Below are 27,231 nucleotides of genomic sequence, written 5' to 3'. Positions count from 1 at the left end.
CTTGACTCACCTCGGCTCGAAATTGGTTTCGGACCGAGTCAAGCTGGTTTTTGGAGCTCGAAAAAATTTCAAGCCGAGTTCAAGCTTGCCTGAGCTCGACTCGACTCGACTCGGATCGAACCTCAACTCAAACCGACTCGGATTGAATGAGATTGGTGATTTGGTTATTTTGATATGGATGTTGCTTGCCAAGTGTTTGATGAAATGACTCAACAAAGTGTCAGCTGGTGCAAGGAAGGTATGTTGCCTACAAGGTGTTTGATGAAAGAAATACCCTTTTTTGATGTTGCCTACAAGGTGTTTGATGAAATACCTGTAAAACTGCTGCTGCTGTTTTACATGCAGTGAGAATTTGAATGTGCAGTCCATGTGTTAGTGAAAATGCTGCACAAACGAACTCGGTTCAATCTCTGCTCGAACTGGCCCGAGCTGCTGACCGAACTGAGCCGAGCTGACCAGTCAGGCTTGAGGACCGAGCCGAGCCGAGCTTGGCACAAACTTGACTCGTGTGCACCTCTACTTCACTCACTTTTGAGTCCGTTTATAGATAATTAACATTAAATGACACCTACTGGAGTTTTGATGGAGTCAAAGTGCTACTACAATCACAAGGATTTATAGGGTCCTGAACCTTGAGGAAAAAACAACTCACCATTCACCAATGCACAAGATTGTATACATGCAGGCCTGTATTTAGGTAATACAGACCCATTGATCTGATATGCCACAAAGTGGATTGAGATGCCCAAAAATCCTCATGATTGAAAGATTCCTTTGATCTGTAACCTAAAATTAGGAAAGAAAAAAATAGTTGCAAAATGTGACAGAAAAATACGCATACCTGGCCACAAACTGCCTTAACCAAGCTCACAAGCAGTTCTTTATCAGGTTTAACATTAGGGGTGATGAAAACACGTTTACCCTGCATAAAGATTATTAGGGAAAGGCTTAAAAGCTAGCAAGATACTATTCCATTAGTTTTTTTAAAAAAAATAATAAAAATAAAAAATAAAATAAAGGTGGAGGAAAAGGGAAAAAAAGCAAGAGTTCCGTTGGTATGAGCTAGTGTTTGGAATGCATGGAAGTCGCAACTTGTGAACTCAAGCTCCGTGGAACTTGAGGCTTCCTGCATTTTAAGATCTTAAGTTCCACATAAGAGACCTAATAAAGGGGAAGATCTTCAGAAAAGTAAAGATTTCTCTCCATGGAACTCTATTCAAGAAAACTTAAGCAGAGATCTCCCCGCATCAAAACTAAGTAACGAACAAGCACATCAATCCAAATAAACTTTAGAAGCCTACCTGTAAGAGTGGATTGTGGCAAGCACGAGCCAATGAGACTGGCATGCTGAAGCCAATCTCCTTTTCCTTCTTGATATCCCTCAGTATGTAATTTTTCTCGTCAATGAAACATCTAGCTTGCCCACAGCTCTCAAGCCACAAATGTGTCACCACCGGTTTTCCAAGAGACATTGCTTCTAACATATTCCTTGTGCGCACAAACTTATCTGCTACAAAATGTGTAGCATTTGAAGACGACGATGCAATGGAAACTCCCAATCGTGACAAAATCTATCAAGAAAAACACCCACAGTTAGTGATGAATGAGGATAATGGTTAAAAAATGTGAAGGACGTGGAAAAGTGATGCAGGAGAATTAACCACTTACTCTAAAAGCTCGAATTATTAGAGTATGGCGAATTAATCCATTTATCTCATAGCCCAGGCCCCACATCTCATGAGTTTAGGACCTCAGTCGAACCCCCTTCGTGGGCCCCAAATCACATGGACTGCCCACCCCGAGTGTGTCCCCGCATCCCACGGGCTACCCCACTCGAGCCTGGTGTAAAATGCGCATTAATCACCCCTGGTGAGGAGTCTCGAACATGAGGCCTCCTCCGTGGGCCGCACCCACCCCCGAGTGTGCCCCTGCATCCCACAAGCGACCCCACTCGAGCCCGGTGTGAAAATGCCCCTGTATTAATCACCCCCAATGAGGAGTCTCAAACACGAGACCTCCTGCTCTGATACCAATTTGATGCAGGACATGAAAATTAAATATGATATGCGAGATTTCAGGCTTAAGATCACGTTAGTTCAGAAACAATTACACAAATTCCATATCCCACATGAAAGTCCAAACATTTAATTAAGGGGAATCTATGCGGGTCCAGGCCTACACATGATATGGTTGAATCAATAAAAATTATGAACCAAACGATACTCAAAGATAAAAAATAATCATCCACGCAAGCATAGTAATCAATCCCTAATCCAAGGGATTCAGAAATTCCAATTCGGGGAACCTTAGGGTAAGAAAAGGTGCATAAAATTGGAGATTTGAGTAATTTAGGGTCAAGTTTAGAGATTTTGGGTGAAAGCGGAGTGAAAGAGAGGAGAGAGAAGAACCAGAGAAGTACCGCACGCGTGGACAACAACAATGGCCCAGACGCATGTGCGTGTGATCCCGACCGCACGTGTGTGGGGCCCACTATTCAGAAAAAGGCCACCTTGGCCTTGGTCGACCAGGGATGGACTATAAAACCGCCAAATCTCAGCTCAATCCGATGTACGGTTTGTGCGTGGTGCTCCGCCGAAGTTTCAGCCCTCCTGTAAGGTCAGATTTTGAAATTCTAATGTGGGGAGGAGAATTGCTGCAATAGATGATTGATTCGAAGTGTAGATGATGGGGTGAGATGAGAAGAAGGGGTGGTAGATGGGTAGTAGAGATGGCGATGGATGGGGGTGAATCAAGATGGATGTGGCTTCACACCACGATAGTTAACCCTTCGATGAAGGGAGGGTTTCTACCCAATTACGCTTCACAACTCAGAGAGTAGGAAAACGAAGAATTTTTATTAATCTTCAATCAATCAAAAAACTACAAGGGGTGCCTATTTAGAGGAAAACCCTATACCCCAAAACTCGTGTCATGTGCGCAACCTATTAGTTGGCGATGAAATAAACTAAAATAAAAACCAAACAAAGAAATCTAAAGAGTTCATGATGTTCTAAATAATAACAATAAGCAAAACCTAAAATATGAAATCAATCTGACTAGTGGGATACGATCATGAGATCCCATGGTGGGCTTTTCTTGATTGTCGAGCCCATTCTTTTGAATTAAAACTTCATCTCCTAACTAGGAGGCCCTCCCTAGACGTCGTCATTGATCCAGATCGACGGTGGGGTCCTCCTTCTGGCGTACATGCGTAAGGGGTGGCGTGCGTGCGCGTGATGTCCCCATCAATTCTCCCCGACTATGAAGATTTCACCACTGGCAAAATAAAACTCCTGAACCGCTATAAGATGTCAGGACAATTCTCTAAAGCTCATCCTCAGTGAGCCACGTGCCGTCTGAAGGTGAGCGTGACTTCCATTTAACCAAGTACTTCTGAAACCCGCCGTCTGACGTTGAAACTATCTGATGGTCCAGAGGGATGGTCCAGGATATCCTCTATTTCCTCTATGGGTGTGTGAAGGTTAGGTATGGAAGGTAGAGGCTGAGAAGAAACGTCAGGAGGAGTAGATATAGGAGGTAGAGGCTGCAAAAATGGGTCGGGATGGGTAGGTATGGGACATAGAGGCTAGAAAGATGGGTCGGGACAGGTTGGTATGGGATGTAGGGGCTGGGAAGATGGGTCGAGAGGGGGCCATAGATCAAGGGATAAATCTGGAGAATCAAGATGGGTGGGCGAAGGATCGGACAAAGTATCAGTGGTCTCCTGAAAAGTAACTAGATCCTCCACATTGAATGTGGAACTAATTCTCATAGAAGGTGGAAGATCTACCTCATACACATTGAGACAGTTTCATTTTATAATTTTGAAGGGTCAAGCGCTACGTGTGTGTAACTTATGAACGGTCCCCGGAGGATACCGCTCGGGCCTGATGCAGACCATCACAGAGTCCTCAATATTGAATTTTTTGAAACGATTATGCTGGTCTACAGAAAATTTATAATGTTCATTACTAGTAGTGACCTTCTGCCTGATTTCTTGATGCCATGAATGAATGTGATGCGCAAAAGATTCTGCAGGCTCTGACGGCCTATGGAACAGTGACATAGGGACAAGATCAATAAATTTCTCAGGTTTATAACCAGTAGCGACTTTATAAGGACTAAGACCTATGGACCTATCGAAAGAACTATTAAACACAAACTCGACTGTAGGTATTACGGTGTCCCATGTTTTGGTGTGCTTTATATCCCTCCTAGGGGGATACTCATCCGGTAGATCATCAGGAAAAACATCACGTAACTCATCCGTTACCGGAATGGCCTCAGTGGGTAACTCTACACTAGCCTCCGATGCACTCTCTCTAGCCACAAGACTGCACATGTTGCACCCCTCAAAATAGTGGTCTTGATGTCCCTCATGAGGTCAGTGCACGGGTGCACGCCCATAACTGATTCCTTGACCAACTCCATTCATTGGTTTATCCTCATGGCCACCTGCTTGAGATTGGACATCCATCCTAATGGTGGGGTTTGTCCCTGCGGAGGCCTTTAGTTAGGTAATGCGCACTTCAAATTGATCAAAGTGTTGGTCTATATTTTGTTCTCAGTGCTTACCCAAAGTCTCGATCTGCTAGGACAGTTTGTTTAATGACTCTAGCAGTTGCTCCATGTTTAGTGTAGGATGCAAGCAAGCCAAAATTCAGCAATATAGTTGTTAAAAATATAAGTTTTTTTTTTTTTTTTGTTCTTTTAAAGAAACAACCTAGTTTCTAAAAACGAAAAAGGAAAGTTCTAAAAACAAATTAGGAAAGTTTCTAAAGAAACAAATTAGGATAGCTTCTAAAAAAAAAACGAATTAGAAAAGTTTCTAAAAAAAAACAACCTAGTTTCTAAAGAAAAAGAAAAAGGAAAGTTTCTAAAAATAAAAAGTAAGTTAGTTTCTAAAAAAGAAAAAGGAAAGTAAACTAGTTTCTAAAAAAGAAAAAGGAAAGGAAATTAGTTTCTAAAAACAGATTAAGAAAGTTTCTAAAAAAAAAGAAAAGGAAAGTTTGTAAACCTAGAAATAGAAAACTAAGTTAATTTCTAAAATAATTCAAATAAAGGGATAACAGAAAATTTCAACAGCTTATGTCGGGATATATGGACCTCTAAACGGCCATATATGATGAGAATTGATGCGTAGTGGAAATAAACAACAAAACCCTGAACATGTAATGAATTCCCCTGCAAGAACCCTAGGCTCTGATACCAAATTTAATGCAGGACAATTAACTACTTGCTCTAAAAGCTCTAACTATTAGAGTATGGCGAATTAATCCGTTTATCTCATTACGCAGGCCCCACATCTCATGGGTTTAGGACCTCGGTCGAACCCCCTTCGTGGGCCCCAAATCACGTGGGATGCCCACCCCGAGTGTGTCCCCACATCCCACGGGCTACCCCACTCGAGCCTGGTGTGAAATGCGCATTAATCACCCCTGGTGAGGAGTCTCGAACACGAGGCCGCATCCACCCCGAGTATGCCCCTGCATCCCACAAGCGACCCTACTCAAGCCCGCTGTGAAAATGCCCCTGCATCCCACAAGCGACCCTACTCAAGCCCGCTGTGAAAATGCCCCTGCAATAAAAGTAGAAGTGCCCCCAACACAGGCCAACATGCTTGCGATATCCGAGTGGTTAACCAGTTAGACCAGCTTGAAAATCAGGCTGGCCAGGCCATCAGGTGGCTACACATTTCTAGAGAAAATGGATGGTGAAAAGAGTATTGATAAAATTGTCCGCATTTGATGTGCATGTTTGGCCCACCTGCTGACCCGACTGGCACGATTTTCGAGTCACAGTTCATACATGTTAAATGGAGCATTGTGATCACTTGGGCGGACCAGCTTGGTCTTATGCGTGGTCTCTTATAATTATTGGGCTAAAATATGTGTTGGGGTAGAGTTTATGGGCTTAGCTAATATAATATTTAAGTAATGAGGGCCAATTTTGTAATTTTCTCTTTAATAATGAAAGACCTAATATAATAAGAGAAGAGTGAGTGCGTGAATACATTAAGCAGCCCTTCTCCCTCTTCTCTATCATTTTCTCTCCTTTCTTTGATTTTAAGGTTTTACTTGGTATTAGTGCACATCGAAAGGTGATTTAAATCCAAACCTTCTCTCAAAACCCTAACCTATCAATCAAATTTTAGAGGAATTCCCGAAAATCCTAGAGCATTGATCAAACCCTAGAAAAGAGGATCCTTCTTTGTTTTATGAAAAAAAAAAAAAAAAACATGAAATCATTTTAAGGTAAGTGCAATCTTTTGCAAAGTACAGAAATTGAACTTGGAAATGAAAGTTTGCTGATTTTTTATGTCAAGGTGATGTTGCAATTGTTATCCCTCAAAGTTTGCTGATTTATGTCAATTTGAATGTAATTGAGTGTGGATCTGATTATAGATCAATATTTTTTAATACTAGTTTAATCAAATTTGTTCAAGTGGCTTATGGAGCCTAAAAGTGTGGTTGTTGGTTCTTCATCATTAGTTGAGAGTCCCAATTCCCCGTTTAATGCATTAATTACGTCTGTAAAACTAAATGGGTGGAACTAATTATTCTAGGCTAAATTTGTTGAAGTGTTTCTTTTAACCCGTAAATAAATCACTTCCTCACGCAAACCAAACCTAAGGAATCCAATCCTAACTATAAAAGTGGATATGTGATGATGCTTAGATTAAGCCCTAGTGGAATGAATTCAAACTTGGTGTTTTTTAATACTACTTAAGATGCGTAGATACAATTAGAAGGATATATACTACTCAAAAGTCAAAACAGAATATTTCTCAAGTGTATCAATTGTATGAAGAGATCTTCTCTTCAAAAGGGAGATGAATCTCTTGGCGAGTATTTTGCGAAGCTTACTAGTATGTGGGAAAAACTTTCAATCTATCATTTCATTACTTCAAATATGATATCAAGAAGTAGATGGAAGACACGAAAGTGGTGAGGCTCTTGTCGAATTTGCCAAAGGATTATCAATCAACAAAGAATTAGATTTTAGGTGGTGTTTTGATTCCTTCAATTGTGGAAGTTAACGCTAGACTTGAGAGAGTTTAATGCATGGGCATTTTCACACCGGGCTCAAGTGGGGTGGCCTATGGGATGCAAGGGCACACTCGAGGTGGGCGGCCCATGTGAGGCGGGCCCCACCCGTGTGAGAAAGGTGGCTCGTGTGAAACAGAACCCATCTGAAGTGGGGCCCACGAGGGGGGTTCAGCCGAGGTCCTAACCCATGGGATATGGGGCCTGGGCTATGTGATGCGGACATCAATGGTGCACCATTTAGAGAGTACCAGAGAGGAGGTGTCGCCAACAGAGTACCGGAGCAGAGAAGTTGATGTGGATGGACGTTGGGTCCATCAGACCCATTTTCTGACGCGCTACGAGTGCAGGAGCGGCATGATCGCACCTTGACATAGATCCATGAGTCAGATTTCGCACCCTAGCACACGGGTGTTTTAGTTTTAGGCGCTTTTGTTCTTTTCCCTATTTCAGGGGCTTTATTGCACTTTCTTTACTTTTCGTCTTTTTTTAATATTATTTTTCTTGTTTTCAAGGGCTTTAGTGCACTTTTACTTTTTCCATAGCTAATATATACGTTGTGAGAAAACCTATTTTCATTATTATTGAATGAATAGAAATTCATCTCTTTTCTTCCTCTTTATTCAAGATATTAGGGTTTCAGGATTGGCCCTTGGGTGTTGAGGATTCCATCCTGATTTCAGGTTTCCTTTTTTCTATATCTTCGAGGTGCAGGAAAAGGTAAGAATCATCTTCTTTCTTTTCTTTTGACGACAAAAGGACCCGTACTTTCTTCATATTGAACCCTTCGTTCTTCACCCCTTTTGTTCCTGTCTAGATACCCTTTTTCTAGTTTGAACGGAAAAGAGGGATGGTTAGTCAGTAAAATCAGATCCAAACTTGACCGTGGACTGACTTATGCTAGATCTAGGATATCCTCATATCCCTAGGTCCCAAGGTGTCCCGTATCGGTATCGGTTGGCGTAACGGTGCCCTCCGAAACCGATACGGATACGGGGGCGTAACGGTGCCCTCCGAAACCGATACGGATACGGGGGCGTAACGGTGATACGGGGGTGTAACGGTCCGTAACAGTGCAATTTTATTTTTTTTTTGCCAAAAAAATATGAAAAAATATGGATTAAATCCGAAATATTCTAAGCATTCCAAATATGCATTCATTTATAAATTGGAACATGTTTATAGTGGTGTAACGGTCCACTCTTTGGTAAGAAGTTGTATCGGACTGTCGGATTAATTTTTTAACCAGGTAATTTGAATTTGACTACAAAATTCATATATTTAATTTTTTAAATATGTAATTTATATACTTAACAACTTGATATCATTTCTCCCAATATTTCTTTTAAAAAATGAAATTAAATTTAGGTAGATGGCGTTGCCAATTTGAGACTGACTTGGAGGACCAATATATTCTCCAAATCGGCCTCAAATTCATGCCATTTATTGTGATTATCCCACTTATAAATTGGTGGACATTTATTGGATAGTGAATCATAAAAATAAAAATAAAAAATCAAAAGGCCCTATTTTAAAAAATAAAAGTTCACAAATTAATAATTAAAACTATTCAAATAATTTGATTTTGGCATTGTGAGTTAGCAATTCCAGTCCATAATTTAATTGTCAAATTTCAAGTTAATATATGTCTCGTGTACAATTTTTTAAAGCTTGAATTATGAGGGACTCGGATGTAAAGTGCAGCACACGTGTCAAAGTTTTTTGGACCTAACCCGTGATGAATGTGTTATATCTACACCATCCATCTATTTTGCCAAATAATTTTAGGGCATGAGCCCAAAAATGAGGCACATCCAAAGCTTAGGTAGATTGCACCATAAGAAACAACAATAATTAAATGTTCACCGTTAAAAATTTATTGGGGGCTAGAAAAGTTTTAGATCAAGCTGACATGTGTGTTTTCCCTTCATCCACCTCAATGTGACCCAATTAACAGGTTAGATTGAAAATAAACATTACAGTGGACTTTAAGTAATTTTTAATGGTGAACATTCTATAATCATTATTTTCTATGGTGTGGTCCACCTGAGATTTGGATGTTATTAATTTTTTGAATCCTGACTTAAAATGACGTGGCAAAATGGATGGACGATATGGGTAAAATATATACATTACGGGGGGCCAATAAACATTACCGTGCGCCCTACGAATTAATTGTGAAAATCATTATCTCTGCTGCTATTTTTGGCGTGGTCCACATGATCGATGGATATAATTTATTTTTTGGCTGGTGCTCTAAAATGATCTCTGAAAATAGATGAACGGTGTAGATGTGATAAATACATCACCGTGGAGCCCATATAACTTTGATCTCCTTTGAATCGTTCGTACAACTGGGAGCTCGAGGAGTGTCAGCACTCGTCTTTGGGTGACACGTACCTACAGCTGCTGGAAATAAAAAGAAAAACGGAGAGAGAGGGAAACGAAAAGAAAAAACAGAGGGAAAGAAAGAAAAGAAAAAAAGAGGGAAAGGGGGAAAGAAGAGATTGACAGAGAGAGAGAGAGAGGAAGAAGAAGAAGAACAGGAAGGAGAGAGAGAGAGAGAGAGAGGAAGAAGAAGAAGAAGAACAGGCGCGAGAAGCCGCAGCCGCAGCCGCAGCTGCTCGAGAAGAAGAAGAAGAAGAAGAAGAAGAAAGAGAAGAAGAAGAAGAGAAGAAAGCAAAAAAAGGTAAGGTTTTTTTTTTTCCAGGGCCCGTAACAGCCATTACGGGTCTGTAACGGCCGTTTCGACCCCGTATCGCGTAACGGGTCCCACCGTTACCGTTACGTATCGGCCGTTACGGCCGATACATAACCGATTTGGGATACCCTGCTAGGTCCTCCCTTTTTACTGTTTACGTGATCTTATGCTAAAGGGCATGATCCTGATAGAATAACCTCATCTTTGTGTTGAGATTTACCTAATTTCTTTAATTAGAAACAGTTAGTTAATTGGTGTATTTATTTGAATATTTTTTAACCTGATTATATATGCATCTAAGGTTAGGTCATCACATGTCCCTGCATTACTATGAGATAAATGGATTGATTTACCATGCTCTATCGGTTCGAGCTTTTAGAGCAAGTGGTTAATTGTCATACATCAAAGTGGTATCAGAGAGGGAGGTCTTGTGTTCGAGACTCTCATCGGGGGTGATTAATGCATGGGCATTTTCACACCGGGCTTAAATGGGGTGGCCTGTGGGTGCAGGGGCACACTCGAGGTGGGCGGCCCGTGTGAGGCGGGGGGCTCATGTGAGGCAGGCCCCACCCATGTGAGGCGGGTGGAACCAAGGTGTCCCGTATCGGTATCGATTGGCATAACGGTGCCCTCCAAAACCGATACGGGGGCGTAACGGCTCATAACGGTGCAAATTATTTTTTTTTGCCAAAAAAATATGAAAAAATATAGATTAAATTCGGAATATTCTAAGCATTCCAAATATGCATTCATTTATAAATTGGAACATGTTTATGGTAGTGTAACGGTCCACTCTTTGGTGAGAAGTTGTATTGGACTGTCTGATTAATTTTTGAACCAGGTAACCTGAATTTGACTACAAAATTTATATATTTAATTTTCTAAATATCTAATTTATATACTTAACAACTTGATATCATTTCTCCCAATAGTTCTTTAAAAAAACGAAATTAAATTCAGGTAGATGGCATTGCCAATTTGGGGCTGACTTGGAGGACCAATCTATGCTCCAAATCAGCCTCAAATTCATGCAATTTATTGCCATTATCCTACTTATGAATTGGTGGACATTTATTGGATAGTGAATCATGAAAAAAATCAAAAGGCCCTATTTTAAAAAATAAAAGTCCACAAATTAACAATTAAAACTATTCAAACAATTTGATTTTGGCATTATGAGTTAGCAATTGCAATCTATAATTTAATTGCTAAATTTTAAGTTAATATATGTCCCGTGTACAATTTTTTAAGGCCCGAATAAGGCGGGACTCGGATTGTGAAGTTTAGCACACGTGTCAAAGTTTTTTGGGCCCCACCCGTGATGAATGTGTTATATCCACACCGTCCATCCATTTTGCCAAATAATTTTAGGGCATGAGCCCAAAAATGAAGCACATCCAAAGCTCAGGTGGACTGCACCATAAGAAACAATAATAATTAAACATTCACCATTAAAAATTTATTGGGGGCTACAAAAGTTTTAGATCAAGCTGACATGTGTGTTTTCCCTTCATCCACGTCAGTGTGACCCAATTAATAGGTTAGATTGAAAATAAACATTACAGTGGACCTTAAGAAAATTTTAATTGTGAGCATTCTATAACCACTGTTTCCTATGGTGTGGTCCACCTGAGATTTGGATATTACTAATTTTTTGGATCTTGACCTAAAATAACGTGGCAAAAAGGATGGACGACATGGATAAAATATATACATCATGGTGGGGCCCACTCAGGTCTGATCAGATTGGATGGAAAATAAACGTTACGGTGGGCCCTACGAATTGTTTAACGGTGAAAATCATTATCTCCGCTGCTATTTTTGATATGGTCCAGATGATCTTTGGATATAATTCAATTTTTTGGTAGTGCTCTAAAATGATATCTAAAAATAGATGAACGGTGTAGATATAATAAATACATCACTGTGGAGCCCATGTAACTTTGATCTCCTTTGAACCGTTCGTACAACTCGGAGCTCGAGGAGTGTCAGCGCTCGTCTTAGCGTGACACGTACCTACAGCAGCTGGTGCATGGTACACCTACAAATAATTAAAAAAAAGGGAGCGAGAGGGAAACCGAAAAGAAAAAAGAAAAGAAAAAAGAGGGAAAGAAGAGAAGAGAAAAAAGAGGGAAAGAGGAAAAGAAGAGAGAGAGAGAGAGAGAGAGAGAGAGAGGAAGAAGAAGAAGAACAAGAAGAAGGCCGCAGCCGCAACCGCAGTAAGGCCGCAGCTGCCCAAGAAGAAGAAAAGAAAGGAAAAAGGTAAGTTTTTTTTAATTTTTTGTTTTTTATTTTGTTTTTTTTTTTAAAGGCCCGTAACAGCCGTTACTGGTCCATAACAGCCGTTATGGCCCATAACGGCCGTTACGGTCACAAAATTCTGTAACGGCCGTTTCGACCCCGTATCGCGTAACGGTGTCAACCATTACCATTACGTATCAGCCGATACGGCCGTATCATAACGGATACGGGACACCTTGGGTGGAACCCATGTGAAGTGGGACCAATAAAGCACTAGTTGTTGATAATGTTCCATATGACAGCAAACCTACTACTTCTATTGCTGCCAATGATGGTGGTGATCAGGTTAATATCACATCATCATGAAAAGAATATTAAAATTCCTCTCCTCCAATGGTAATTTATGTAATAATATACTGCTAAGGCCCATTCGGGTAAAAAGCCTCTTGTCATCCCATTCCTCTCCTCAGATAGTCATATTAATGGTAACATAATTTGCTTTCCTCATGTGGTCTTACTTCCAATATGTCTATTACCTAATGGTACATCCTCCAACATTATTAGACTCAGTATTACTCAATGTAATGTATCTATGTCATTATCTTATGTCTTCTATGCCCCTAAATTTCTCTTCAATCTTTTATCCATGACTAAGCCAACAAAGACTTTACACTGCTCTATCAACTTTTTCCCAACTTACTCATTATGTTTTTCGGAACCTCATGACATGTGGAAGAATTGGTAGAGGACATGAAAAGAATGGTTTGTACTATATGGAGAAAGAATCCACAAGTGTTGTAGTGCTACCGTAGGGTCCTACTATCTAGTGGCATGTTGTTTGCATCATTCGTCTCTGCAAAATTTATTGAGCCTTATTCCATCCCTTCTGAAATTAAGTGTAGATTGTGAAACATGTTAGCTGAGTAAACACTATAAAGTTTCATTTCCTTCTAGAGTTGAAGAACAAAGCATTGTTCCATTTAAGTTAGTTTATTAGGGTGTATGGGGACCAGCTCAAGTTTCTAGTTTGTCAGGTTTTTTATTTTTTTATTTTTTTTATTGATGGCTATTCTAGAATGACCTAACTATATCTTATAAAAAAACAATCAAAAGTTTATATATATATATATATATATATATATATATATATATATATATATTTCAAAATTTTGATAGTGAAATAAAAGTTCAATTTGGCACAATTCTTTATATGTTTAAAGCTAATAAAACGTTTGAATTTGTCTCATGACTTTCGGTCATATTTACTATTAAAAGTCCCTTAATATACATTGATACACCATCCTTTAACGGCTTGAGCTTTTAAAGAAAGTGGTTGTTTAATTTAGTATCAAAGCGGAAGGTCTTGTGTTAAAATTCTGGGAGCAACAAATATGTCTCCCTAATATATTCTCCCACGGGGAGTCGTTTATGGTGTGAGTTGTGAGTGTGCCTCCACCTTTGCCCAATATGTTTCTGTGGAGAGTTCCACCCCACACGTGCGGGGGAGTGTCCCTTGATATACATTGATACACCATCCTCTAATGGCTTAAGCTTTTAGAGAAAGTGGTTGTGTGACATTTACAATATCACGGTATTCTTCACCAGACTTCTTGTGCTTACATACTTCAACAACACAAGGCGGTCGAGCACAAATAGACATTTTATTAAAGCCAAACGTAGTTCACTCTTGGAAATAAATGTTCTACAAAATTTCTAGGGTGATGCAATACTTACCGCATGTTATTTGATAAACAAGACCAAGGTATACAAAAACAGTTACGTAACAGCCATTACGTAAAGGTAACAACCATAATCGTTACGCGTTATGGGGTTGTAACGGCCGTTACAGGAAAAACTATCTATAACGGCCCCATGACGGTCCCGAAATAGGATTTTTTTCAAAAATAATGTTGTAACAGCATTACGGCCTGTATTGTAACAATAACGGCAGTGGCCGTTACGACCACCGTTGCCATTATTGAACACCTTGAACAAGATGCTTTCTTCTATTTTAGAAGGAAAAACACACTTCTTATTATTGTTTCTTAATAATCTAATCGTTTTTATTCCTCCAAAAGTTTTCAGTTGTACTTGTTTTGTTCACCTATTTGGTTACATGACCAAGAAAGACTTAATCCACGTTTTGTTAAATGTATTTTTTTACAGGTTTTCCCATATTCCAAAAAGTTTAAATGCTATTGTCCTCACTCAAAAGGCATTTTGTGATAGCTAATGTAACCTTCTTTGAGAATGTCCTATTTTTTGCTAAAACTAAACGTGTTATAAAAGCCACTCCTTTGGAAACTCCATTACCTAATGCGTTCTCAACAAATCTTGTTATCGAGGCGTCACCACCTCAAAAAGATTTCACATAAACCTATTATAGGAAATTGAGAAAAAACCAAGTATAGTAGAATGCCCCCCCTCATACTACACATCCGTCCCTTACTAATGAGGTTCCAACACCTTGGGTGTCTACTGAAGTTGTCAATGATCTGCCTATTGATTTGGTAAACGCACTTGTACTTCACATTCTATTTCAAATTTTATTTCCTTTGATCATTTATCCATCAACCATATCTTCTACCTCCATTCCCAAGTCAATTCATGATCCATTATTAGATAAAAACTAGAAAGGGCTATGGATGAGGAGATGAATGTCATGTATTCCAATGATACACAAGAGTTAATTAATCTTCCATTCGGTAAGACACCAATTAAGTGTAGGTGGGTTTATACAATTAAATTTCTACTAATGGTTTCATTGAGTGTTACAAAGCCAAGTTAGTAGCCAAGGGATACACCTAAGTTTATGAAGTGGATTATCTGAATAGTTTTTTTCCCCAATGCCTAAACTTAATTCAGTTCAAGTTTTTATTTTTATTATTGTCAATCGTGATTGGCCTCTCTTTTAGCTTAAAGTGAAAAACATGTTTCTGCATGGAGATTTGCAAGAAAAAGTGATATAGGCAACCTCCACGAATGTTGCTCAGGGGAGCCACATGCAAATTAAACAAATTTATCTATGGGCTGAAACAGTCACCCAAGGCTTGGTTTGAGAAATTCACCAATGTAATAATATTATATTATTTGAAGAGAAGCAAATCACTCAGTTTTCTCTCAGAATACTACATCGGATCATATTGTGCTTGTTGTGTATGTGTGTGACATTGTAATTATAGGTGATGACTTGGTTGGTATTGACAAACTGAAGTTGTATCTTCACTCCCAATTCCAAATTAAAGACCTTGGCTTACTTCGCTATTTTTTGAGTATAGTAAGTGGTGAAACTAAAAGTTGAGAAAAAATTATGCTGGAGGAAATATGTTTGTGATTTGTTTAAAGAGTTATGTATGTTCAGTGCCAGACCCATAAATACACCTATGGATCCCCATCTTAGACTTGATCTAAAAGAAGGAGAGTTATTGACAGACCCTAATATTTATGGAAGACTCGTTGAAATACTCATTATTTAATCATTACTAAGCCTGATATTACCTTCTCTATAAGTACGGTTAGCCAATTTATGCAAAATCCCAAAACTCGACATTTAGTTGCATTTATGAGAATTCTTGTTCTTGAATTGTTCACCTGGGAAAGTTATCTTATATAGATTTCATGGCCGTCTTAAAATATTAGGATACTCTGAGGCATATTGTGTAGGGGCAAGATTTGACAAAAGGTTGACTACAAGTTACAATACAATTTTTTGTGGCAATACAGTTACCTAGGAAAGCAAGAAGTGGAATGTTATTGCTAGGTTTAGTGCTAAAGCAAAATATAGATCTATGGAGTATACAACTTGTGAACTCATCTAGCTGAAATCACTTTTGGAAGTATTAGGAATTGCAGTCTAAGTTTCAATGTTTTTATATTGTGATAGTCAACCTACAATGCATATAAACTCGGTGTTTCATGAAAGAACAAAACACATAAAGGTCAATTGCCAGTTCATTCCTGATTAGGTTTATCACAAAGAAATGTCTACTCCATATACTAATCTCATGATTTGTTTGCAGATTTATTCACCAGAGCTCTTGGGAAGTCTCAGTTTGAAAAACTTGTTTCCAAGTTGGACATGTATGATATCTATGCTCCAGCTTGAGAGGGAGTGGTAAATGGACTGTTGTGACCACTCGGTTGGACCGGCTTGGTCTCACCTGTCACGTGTGGTCTCTTGTAATTATTGGACTAAAATATGTGTTGGTATAGAATTTAGGCACACGGGCTTTAGTTTATATAATATTTAAATAAGGAGGGGCAGTCTTGTAATTCTATTTAATAACAAAAGCCCTAATATAATTAGGGAAAGGTGAGTGAGCTTGTGAATATATTGAGCAGCCCCTCTCCTTCTTCTCTCCTTTTTTTCTCTGTCTCTTCATTCTCTTCTTTTTTCTTCTCTTCTTCAATTTAGTTTTACAATACACACAGCAGGCTAGCAACAAACAGCCTAGATCTCACAAGCACACCCCACATTGCTCAGTGTGGAAAGAGTAGGTCAAATCCTATTCTTGCGAAGTATTCTAATGATATATTAATGATTCAATATCTAAACGGAAGAGTAAAAAGGATTACCTTTTTCTGTTGTTTGATTTTATCTTCACCCAAGTGATGGCTGAACAAAACGCGGACATTGGCCATATCTCTCCTCCGTCGCATATCCTTCAACGCACGAGTTTGCGCTGCTTGGGTGGCATCTAATCTAAGCTCTCTCATGATACGTGGCCTTGATATCGCTTTCTTTTCTGTCTGTCTTTTTGGATCATCGCCTGTACAAGCAGGTGATGCAGCATTAACATCTTTCAAAGGCGTAGTACAGACAGAACCAGTTGGGTGGAGTTTTTCTTTCGATGACGTTTTAAAAATGGCATATTCTGAATCTTCAACAGGCAACGTTTTAAAAATGGCATATTCTGAATCTTCAACAGGCAACATAGAAGAACCCAAATCACCGTTAACCAAGCCACATACATCATCAATTTTATCTGGAAACAAACCTGATGCTACATCTGGTTTCGGCAGCATATCCATCACCAATGGCGCTGATGGCAATGTGTCCATAGCAGCTGATCTTGTCTTCCTCTTCACTGCATCTAAGGTCCTGAAAGAACTTCCAACTTCGATTTTTGACCTTGTCTGCTGGGTCGAAGATTCTGCATTACCTTCTGGAAAGCCAACAACTGTCAAGTTGGTAGCATTGTTTAAGTCAGCTGACATACTCCAACGTGTTCTCCTCCTTTTGGGATAGCCCAAGGCATGCAGATGATCAATTCCCCACATATCAGACTGACCCATCTTACTCTTTCTCAACTTCCGAATTTGATCAGGAGCCAAATTAGAACTTTTCTCTTGAACTGTTAAGTGGTCCGATGCATCAGTGACGAAACTAATTCCTCTTTTTATTGACTGCCGGGTCCGGCATGCAACAGGTATTACAGTCCCATGCAAATGCTCTTCTTGTACGACTCCCTTGTTATATGAAAGATGCCTATTTGATGCCAATGAACTATGACTATTATCCACCTCTTTGGCGTGGGTACCACTTGATGCTCCCACCTTCTTCTCTCTCTTGCCAATTTTAGAAGATTTTCTGCCCGAGCATTCATTTCCATTGACATAATTCGCAGTGTTCAAGTATTCTTCACACTTCAACCACGCTCTTGTTTTTACAGGTGATTCCCTTCGCAAATCCATCACGTTTGAGTCCTTTAACTGTTTTCTAGAAGAATTGCGTGCAACAGATGTAGAACGAGCCCTCTTCCCAGTAGAAACATGCTTCTGCTTTTCTATTTTCTTGGTGGGATCGATATCAGAACCTTTGGTCATCTTTCTTGTTACTGGATGCGCATCCGTGAAATCATGGTTAGCAGGTGGCCCACATACTAGGGCCTCCAGAGCTTCAGCAGCCAATTGGGTACTGACACCAACATCATAAATACCTTGTGAACCTCCACGAAAAGCAGTTATTTCTGATTCTTGCTCAAGAGATTCCTCATTTGACTGTTCATCAATCTGCTTGAAGAGATTCTTCTTTGATTTTGTTCCAGAATGCTGCACTTTGGTACTTCTTATCTGATCGCCTAACGTTAATCCCAATCCTAAATGAGATGAAGCCACTAGTTTCTGACGGGTTTGACTGTCCATGCCTTCTCCCTTCCCTCCAAGGTTATCAACCATGCCTCGGGTCGGATGCTTTGGTTTCCCGAGTTGGGTGTGTGATATCCGCATGTGTTCTCTATCTTCAAGTAAGACATCCTTCCTTTTAGTGAAGAAATCTCCACCTCCTTCATCCTCACGACTATCATTCCAGTCATATATGCCCGTTTTTTCCAGAGGATTTCTAAGGTCGGTTCTTTTAGCCAAACTTTGAGCTCCCATTGCACTTGAGAAAGGAGGGGACTTCCCACAAATGGAATTCCGTGGACCAGGTTCACCAAACAACTCAACATCATTAATCAAAAGAATTTTATCCACAATGCCCAATGCATTTTCTTGCAGCTGTTCACCAGGTTCCTCGGACCCAACATAGCTCAAACCTGCAACCACATGATCGCCAAATAGAGGCCAGTCTGTTTTTCCCATCATTGTATAGCCAGTAATGTTTATTGTTTCTTCACTTTCATCCATTGTTACATCATTGAAAAGCTTCCTCACCCTTGAATTTTTTATCCTGCTCTTGATTCCATCCATAAATTTATCTTGCGTGTCCCCAGGAGAGCAATCATTCTCATGGCTCTGATCCTCCTCACATGTGTTGGTTCTGATAAAAGAGGTTGGGTCTCTTAAACTAGCTGTTCCATTACACTTTTTAATACAATCAACACCAGGACATGAGATTTTGGCATTGTCTTGCTTTTGCTGATCTTGATGACTACTCAATGTCGGATTTGTTTTGATTCGAGTTGCCTCAGTAGACATACAGCGAGCAGCAGCAATACCAGAAGACCGTACTGAAGCTGTACGTACTGAAGTAAAACTCCGGTGTCTGGATCCTGTGTCAGGAGATAAAAGAGACTTGTGGGTTAGTATAACAGCTTCTTTCCCATATGTGTGAAGATAGTTGCAGATTAAGGCCAGCTAGACAATCACATGTGCAGAGAGAAATTTTTCCTAAGATGCAACAAGAGATGTATGATGTACCACAAGTACTTTGGAATTGGCAGAAAAAGATACCTACCCACCCAACCATGCACATATGTAGAATGATATACATACCTCGATTAGGTTGGGCAGCACCTTGGGAGATCACTGTTGCAGAAGAAACACCATGCCGCACTGAACAAGAAAAAGGGAGGAATGTTATTAGCAGCAATGGTGGAAGTGGAATGTTTTGAGGCAGCAAATACACTTCCAAGTCTGACAAGAATGTTAGATTTTTTCATTGAAAAACAAATCTTTGTAAATTTTCCAGAAAAATAATCCGATACATTTTGTGGAAAAACTGAAACTTGCCATATGAAATACAAACCATAAAATCCTTGTGGATAACTTGAAAAAAAAAAACATGTAACCTTGGGATGCAGGTAGAAATTAGAATATAACAGGGTTTCTGTGTATAGGAATAAAGTTGACAACTTTGGTAAAATCCGACAGGGCATAACTTGTTCCCACAACCTTTGGCAAGATATGCCACGAGGTTACCTAAATAGCCAACCCCACCACTTTTCCATTTTGAATTGCACAATCCAGATAATGATCTGGATTGCTATTTTTCATCATCAACATCATAATCATCCAAGGCGTATCCCAATTAATTGGGGTCGGCTACATGAATCTTGTTGTGCCATTCCACTCTATCAACTATCAAGGGCCATTAACTTCAGTAAGACCATAGGTCATCAAGTCTTTTTCATGTTGTTTGGATTCATGATGGAAGTTATGCAATAAGTTTCACGCCAACTGCCAACCTGACATAACACTCCTTTATCTAGTCTTGGGATAGGCAGTGAGAGCATACACTCCCACAGGTGTTATCTAATAGACTATTACATAGGTTGACTACAATCAAGTAATATCTAAGGGGTCATATGGCAGCATGGATATGAGTGTATTTTCGTGCATTCTGAATCCAAAAGTCATTTGGCGTCATCAATTCGGCGATATTTGAAATGCACAGTTTTGTTATGTTTTGAAATCTCTCCCTTTTGCTGTGATTTGGAATCAAAGGCCTTTTTTAGTTCCTTTTAAAGACGAGATTTGCACATGTAATAAAGGTGTCGCTAGGCTACTAATCCATTGTACATGTGGCACACTGATGATCAATGTTGTCAAATTGCCTAAGAGATTGTATGCGACCACCACTGTGTGATTGCTTATGCGATTGCACATCATTTTTTTAATTTAAAAAATCATTAAAACAAAAAAAAAAGGAATTTTTTGGGATAAATCTCTCTCTCTCTCTCTCCGCCACAAAAAAAAAGAAGAAAAAAAAAGACTTCACTACTCCCAACATTTTTCAAACTAATTTGTGAATATTGGTGAGTACATTACTTATACTATGTAAGTTATTAATAACTAAAAATTAACAATAACTTATAAATAAAAAGTAAAAATTTAATACTTTTATTGATAAACAAAATCTACAAAGTACAAACTACTAATCTAGTAACTATAATACTATATACATTGTTCCCTCTCCCATTGTGGCACATCACCACCATCACCGTCATCATCATCATCTTCATATTCATCTCCTTTTTCAATGTACACTTCATCTTCTTCTATTTCTTCATCATCTGTCCACACAAGTTGCTCATCCACATCTAATGATCGAGAATCTTCTCTTGTACTTCTCCAATCTCAATATCATCGTTTTCTACTTTACTGCTAGGCACAGGACTCGAGTAAGTGACAAGGGGGCACTTGTTTGGGCTGGTTATTGTAATTGCCTCTCCTTTGCTCCCTCAACGTTTCATCACTCTTCAGATAAAAATAGATGGTGGTAGAACCTCTTGCCAATAAAAAAAAGCCATTACTCTCCCAATCAAACAACCCAAAGTTCTCACATCTAATCTCATGAGAGTTTGCCCCTCAAACCACCAATGAGGAAAATGCTAAACATGAATCCAAATTCATTGGTCTCTAAAATCATCAAGAATCTATTGCGCGAACAGTTACAGTAAGTCCTAACTACATGTCTCTAGCTTCTCATCATTGCTCTTGCCAACAAAATCATCAGGAATCTATTGCACGAATAATTACAATAAGTCCTAAATTTCTTGCCAAAAAAAACAGCCGTTACTCTCCCAATCGTTGAACATGGACCATCAATTATCATCTATTTCTCCTTATGCATGGCCCACCTGATAAATAGACCAGCCTTATTTCTAGGCTAAAGAACATTCAGCACGTGGTTGCTTTATTTACACATGTTTGAAGTATCGGTATTGCTACAAGTTTCACTGGCCAAGGATACGGAAACAATATTGATATCGTCGATAATATCGCCAATAACCAGAAATGCAGGGAAACGTTGGGGAAAGAGGGAAATGGTGGAAATTTTCAATGAAACTTCAAGAGATGCTAAAATACACATATTTGCATATTTAGGAATAAAAAAATTGCAAAATGAATGCATATATAATAAGTTTCCATTTAATGGTGGGCTTAAAAGCATGTGTTGTTGAAAGAAATTAATCCAACCATCCCATCAATCTCATCTATCCATCCAACCATCCTACCTTCCATCCAAACATGCATCGGTGTTTCAGAATATTGACAACATACATACTTCGTTGAGAAATTGTCGACAATTGAAAACGAGACGAAAGAATGTGGTCTCTATATCGCCCATCTCCCATAAAAAATTTTGAAATGGAATTTTTTAATAAACATATTTTTGGCAACATCAATACATTGGCGATATTATTGAAATATCACTGATACACTGGCGATACAAGTGTCACCTAGAATTTACACACTAAAAAATATTGGTGATACATTGGAGATATTGATACATTGGTGATACAAGCGACACCTGGAATTTGCATAGTCGAAAATATTTGTGATACATTGGCAATACTTCGCGATACATCGTCGATACCTAGAATTTTTTATATTACCAGTGTTATCGGTATCGCTGAGCTAGAGATAGAGATAATATCGAGGATATTTTGATAATATCAGGGATAATATGAACACCCCGAACCCTCCACACAAGTGCATCACTGGTACAAGTGGTTCTTTTGTGTTTGGTGAGGCTACTAGAGTTACTAAAAGGATTGAACCGAATAAAGAATCAAGATCCCATCTATTTGCCCTCACTAGACAATCAAGTTGTCAATGGCGAATGAATGGAGGCTTGAGCAAACTGAAGCAATGCAAGCTTTTGAAACATGCTACAATGATCACATAGACCATATTGTTCTAGCAAGAGTGTTGAAAGAACTGTTTTGTTGCTTCTGTCGGGCATTATGTGGTATGAGTTCAAGTACCTTGTATTCCTATAAGGTAGAATTTGTATCTCAGACCAAAAGCCACTTCTGCTTCAAATATAAAAATAAATGCGAAGAAAGCAACGAAACAAACCATATCACAATAGACTACATGATTTGAGAAAGATGATAAACTAACAATTTGAATCACAATTCTTCTATCGAATTTAACACTGATATTAACTGAACTTTCCATCAATTGAGGCATTTGCATTGTCCACAAATTTATTCCTGCCTTGGTTGCACATGGGAGGAGCAATTTTTCCTTCTTTGAACCCGATGTACCTTCCATAGTTCCTCTTTCACCATCAAAATCTCCGACTTTGTGTGCATTTCCATCATCAGATTCCCCATCACCATCACTCAACACTCCAGTTCTCTTAGTTCCTTCAGCATCACTATCAATGACGTGGATGGCCTCTTTCTCACACTCATCCTTGACATGATCCAGATCGTTTGGGTTTCTAATACTTGGATTTCACCACTTAGATCATTGACTTCCCAGGCTAACTGGGTTTCAAACAAAAACTTGTTTTCGAAAAAGGTAATGTCAAATTGCATGGTACTTTGGAATTGACAGAACTCATCAGCATCACTTCTCTGCCTACTTAAGAAAGGATAGGCAAGAAAAATACCATGAGACAATAAGAAACCAACAGTTCAGATATTAGCGAGAAGAAAAAGAAAAGCTTTGATTTTACTTTTCATATTTGACATCGACAGAATGTCTATTCATCTATCAACATTGAATGCAATCGTCATTGTTAATGATCAAAAGGGAAGTCCTAACAACCACCACCATCATCATCTAAGCCTTATCCCAATTAATTGGGCTCAGATATATGAATCCTTCCCATCCATTCCACTATGTCAAGGGTTATAACTTCAGTTAAACTATAGCTTATCAAGTCTTTTCTTACTACCTCCACCCACGTCTTTTTGGGCCATCCCCTTGCCCTTTTAGAGCCTTCAACTTGCACCAACTCACTCCCTTTAACTGGTGCAATTCTTGGTCTCCATTGCACTTGACCAAACCACCTAAGTCTACTTTCCCTCATCTTATTACAGATCATGATGAAAGTCTAACAACCATGGTTTCAGAATATATATATATATATATATATATATATATATATATATATATATTGAAATGCTTACCTACGCAGTACACACCAATTCTCACGAGAACTCGTGAGAACTCATCTCACGTGATATGAGCACAAAATCTGAACCATCCACATGATGTGGCACCCCATGAAACTCTGAGGGCCCAACTTTCGCCCTAATCCAAAACTCTAGTGGGCCATGGAAAAAGGAAATAGTTTCCTCCCTTGATGTCTCCTCTCTTTGCTATGGCCTACTAGAGTTTTGGATCAAAGTGAAAGTTGGGCCCCGGGGATTCGTGGGGTGCCACATCATATGGGCTGTTCAAATTTTGTGCCCAGGACGCGTGCAAAAGTGCGCATGTGAGTGTGGCTCTATATAGCTGTTTTAATGCTAATGACCCCAATGTCTCACATTACATAGCACTATTATATAGGGGGGTGCATGTGTGTGTGACAGCCATTGTTGAAAGAGAGCCAGTATCAACATTCACCTTGACTGATTTACTACACCCATTTTCCATTCGGAGATTGAAGCAGTAACTTGAACTATTTCCCAAAACAAAAAACAGATGTACATAAATGAATCAAGGTGTGTGTTGTAGCTATCAATTCTCTTTTAAAAATTACAGCATTTATGCAATGGAAAATCTTATATAATCTGTTAAAACATCATAATAAGCAATATAATGGGTATTTCAGGCCTTTTCTTCCTAAACACCCATTAAAACAGACGTTTTTGTTAACTAACTGTAAAACCTTCCAGCAGTTACATTAACACAACAATGAGATCATGTATACAATATGAGCCTCTGCCGCTGATCAAATTATCATCATCTAAGCCTTATCCCAATTAATTAGGGTCAGTTACATGAAACCTGTTCCACCATTCCACTCCATCAAGGCCATAACTTCAATAAGACCAAAGGTCGTGTATACAATATGAGCTTCCACCACTAATCAAATAATCATTGGAGAAAAAAATCAAAGAGCATGTTTGATAGAGCCTAAAATTAGATTCATTTCATTTCAATTAATCTCATTTGTATATTAGAGATCATGATGTCTAATACATAATTATGATTAATTAAATGGAATTATGTATTAGAGATCATGATCTCTAATACATAATTCCAATTAACTAGAATGAGATTAACCCATTTCGAGGCGTCTACCAAACAGGCCCGAAGTGTTTGTCATTTTTTTTTTCCTTTGGTCTTCAGTTGTAGGCAGATCTCTTATTGTGTTGTAGATCTGAAAGGTTCATATGGCAGATCACATCATGGACGGCCAATAACCCGACTAATGGGACAATTGTAAACCATCCATTTTCTTTCCTCAATGAGTCCTATGGGTGCCAGGCTAGTAACACATCCAAGGTATGGCCCGCCAGATGATTGATCTGGATCCCATACACATTCAAATATATATATATATATATATATATATATATATATATATATATATATATATATATATATATATATATATATATATATATATATAGATGAAGGAAAAACATCGCCATCTACACCCAAAAATGAGAAAGAAAAATGAAAAGGAAGAATGGATATTTACCCGAAGACGGAGAAAAATCAATGTCCAAGGTCTGAGTCTGGTTATCTCCGTTGGAGATTGGAAAATCTTGCATTGTGTTGTTATCTTTCTCAAATCTAACAGAACCCATTTCAAATCATCATCTAAATAAGCCTAACAAAGACGGCTCACATAATCAGGGAGAATTAGATGAGATGGATGCTTGGCATTTTATACAAGAAAGAGAAGATCTAAAAAAACCATTTCGAAAGAAGAAAAAAATGAATGGAGTTGAGTTGAATATGAAGGAATCTTACCAGAGATGAAGCGAGATGTGTTTGGAGAAGGAATTTTGGGTTTTGAATTTTGGAGGGAAAGGGTGTGAAATTTTTTGGAGGGAACGAATGGCACAACGCTGTAATTTTTCGGACGCGGATTTGGCTTTCGCAGGAAGTTCCTGCGCAAGGATTCTGGGTGGGGCCTACTGCAATGTTTTTGAGAAATCAAACCCGTCCATCCGTTTTTCGACCTCATTATAAGACATGCTAGCAAAAATGATGAGGATCCAAAACTCCAGCGGGCCATAGTAGATGAAACAGTGTGGAAAGGAATGCTTACCGTTAAAACCTTCCTACATCTTCCATTTAAACCGTTTATAAGGTCATTTTCACTCAGATAAAGTGAGAACACCAAAAAAAATTATACCGTTACAAAACTTTTATGGCCATACAGATGTTTCAACGGTGGTCACTAAATATCCACTGTTTCCTCTCATGTGACACTCTTGAGTTTTGGATCTACCTCCTTTTTGGTATCACGTCATAAAATGAGCTTAAAAAACGGATAGAGGAGTTGGATTTCTCACAAACATCTAATCAGGCCCCACACAGAAAAGGGTTCCGCAGGAAATCCGCCTCCTAATTTTTCATTGCTGATAGACTCGTGTAATAGTTCACCGTCATTTTCAAAATGTGGTGACTCAAATTCCTCCCACGTGGCACTCATGTGTGCCTATCCAGACCATCAAAGTTGTGGGGTACATTATGGATGGATAATATGTCTAAGATCATGCTACTAAATAAATCCTGAACATCCAATGGGTTGATTTAAAATGAATTGATAGGACCAAAATAGTTAATGGTCCAAATTCGAAGGGAAAAAAATCAGTTGGTCACTATCATCGTTTCCATTTAATTTTTGGTTTATACTCTTATCCACGATTTTTTCAGAGATTTACACAGTAAGGATCGCCTTGCAACCATGCCATCCGTTCGGTGGAAGAGTTACCGTCGGTTTAGAAGTCTAGATAACCAGAGATTTGTATCTGCCTCAATTTTGGGTTCATAAATGAGCTGAAATATGGACGGACGACGTGGATAAAACAGATACGACATGGTTCGCCCACAGAGCTTTGAAAGCAGCTAGTTGGCTGGTGTTGGGGTCACTAGCCAAACCGCGTCCCAAAACGGTGGTGACTCATCCTTCTCACACGTGCACTTATCCAGTCCATCCAACTTGTAGGGTACATTTGCATGGAGAAAATCTCTAAAATCATATTATTAAAAAATAATAATAATAATAATAATCTTGAGCATCCAATTGGAACGATTTCAAACGAATGGTTAAGACCAGAATATAATTCTAAGGGAAAAATCAAAGGGTCGCTATCTTGTTTCCGTTGTACTTTTTTATTATACTCTATGCACGATTATTTCAGAGATTTGGACGGTTATTTTTTTACAATAAATAAATATATATATGTATATATATTTTAAAATTTGACCTTCATACACACACCGGGCATTTGGTCTAGTGGTATGATTCTCGCTTTGGGTGCGAGAGGTCCCGAGTTCGATTCTCGGAATGCCCCTTTTTTACACTATTGGAATTCATTTAACGGCGGATTGCGTGATGTGCTCGGCGTCACCAATTTCCGTCCGCCCACCCATTTTGTGAGATCATTTGCGGTCTAAAGCTCAAGTGGACCACGCCCTAGAAAGTATTGGGGATTGAATTCCTACCATTGAAATCTTCAGTGTGGCCACTCAAGTTCTGGACGCTGATATTTGCTTTTTCCCTTATCTAGGTCCGTGGGACCTTATAAACTGATTGGATGGCAAATAAATATCATGGTGGGCCTTTGGAAGGTTCATCACTGATTTCTATGGTGT

The 27,231-nt window shown here is 38.9% G+C and overlaps 1 protein-coding gene and 1 non-coding gene across 2 annotated transcripts in view; one reads left to right on the top strand and one right to left on the bottom strand.

The window, feature by feature from the left end:
• Positions 1-25,490, bottom strand: part of LOC131225506 (uncharacterized) — a 29,513-nt gene extending 4,023 nt beyond the window's left edge. Inside the window, exons 1-6 of the mRNA XM_058221043.1 lie at positions 25,103-25,490; positions 19,204-19,263; positions 16,986-18,980; positions 16,564-16,757; positions 1,302-1,571; positions 842-922 (exon numbers count right to left, since the gene is read on the bottom strand). Of these exons, the coding sequence (XP_058077026.1) occupies positions 842-922; positions 1,302-1,571; positions 16,564-16,757; positions 16,986-18,980; positions 19,204-19,263; positions 25,103-25,211 (2,709 nt within the window). The 5' untranslated portion in view covers positions 25,212-25,490. The remainder of the gene's footprint in view (positions 1-841; positions 923-1,301; positions 1,572-16,563; positions 16,758-16,985; positions 18,981-19,203; positions 19,264-25,102) is intronic.
• Positions 25,491-26,858: 1,368 nt separating this feature from the next.
• On the top strand, positions 26,859-26,930 carry TRNAP-UGG (transfer RNA proline (anticodon UGG)). Its single transcript has one exon. It is a non-coding gene; the product is annotated as a tRNA-Pro (tRNA).
• The last annotated feature ends 301 nt before the right edge of the window (positions 26,931-27,231 follow it).

This window comes from Magnolia sinica, chromosome 14 (assembly GCF_029962835.1).
Source record: "Magnolia sinica isolate HGM2019 chromosome 14, MsV1, whole genome shotgun sequence".
Classification (NCBI taxonomy): Eukaryota; Viridiplantae; Streptophyta; class Magnoliopsida; order Magnoliales; family Magnoliaceae; genus Magnolia; species Magnolia sinica.
This window is presented reverse-complemented; position numbering and strand designations above follow the sequence as displayed.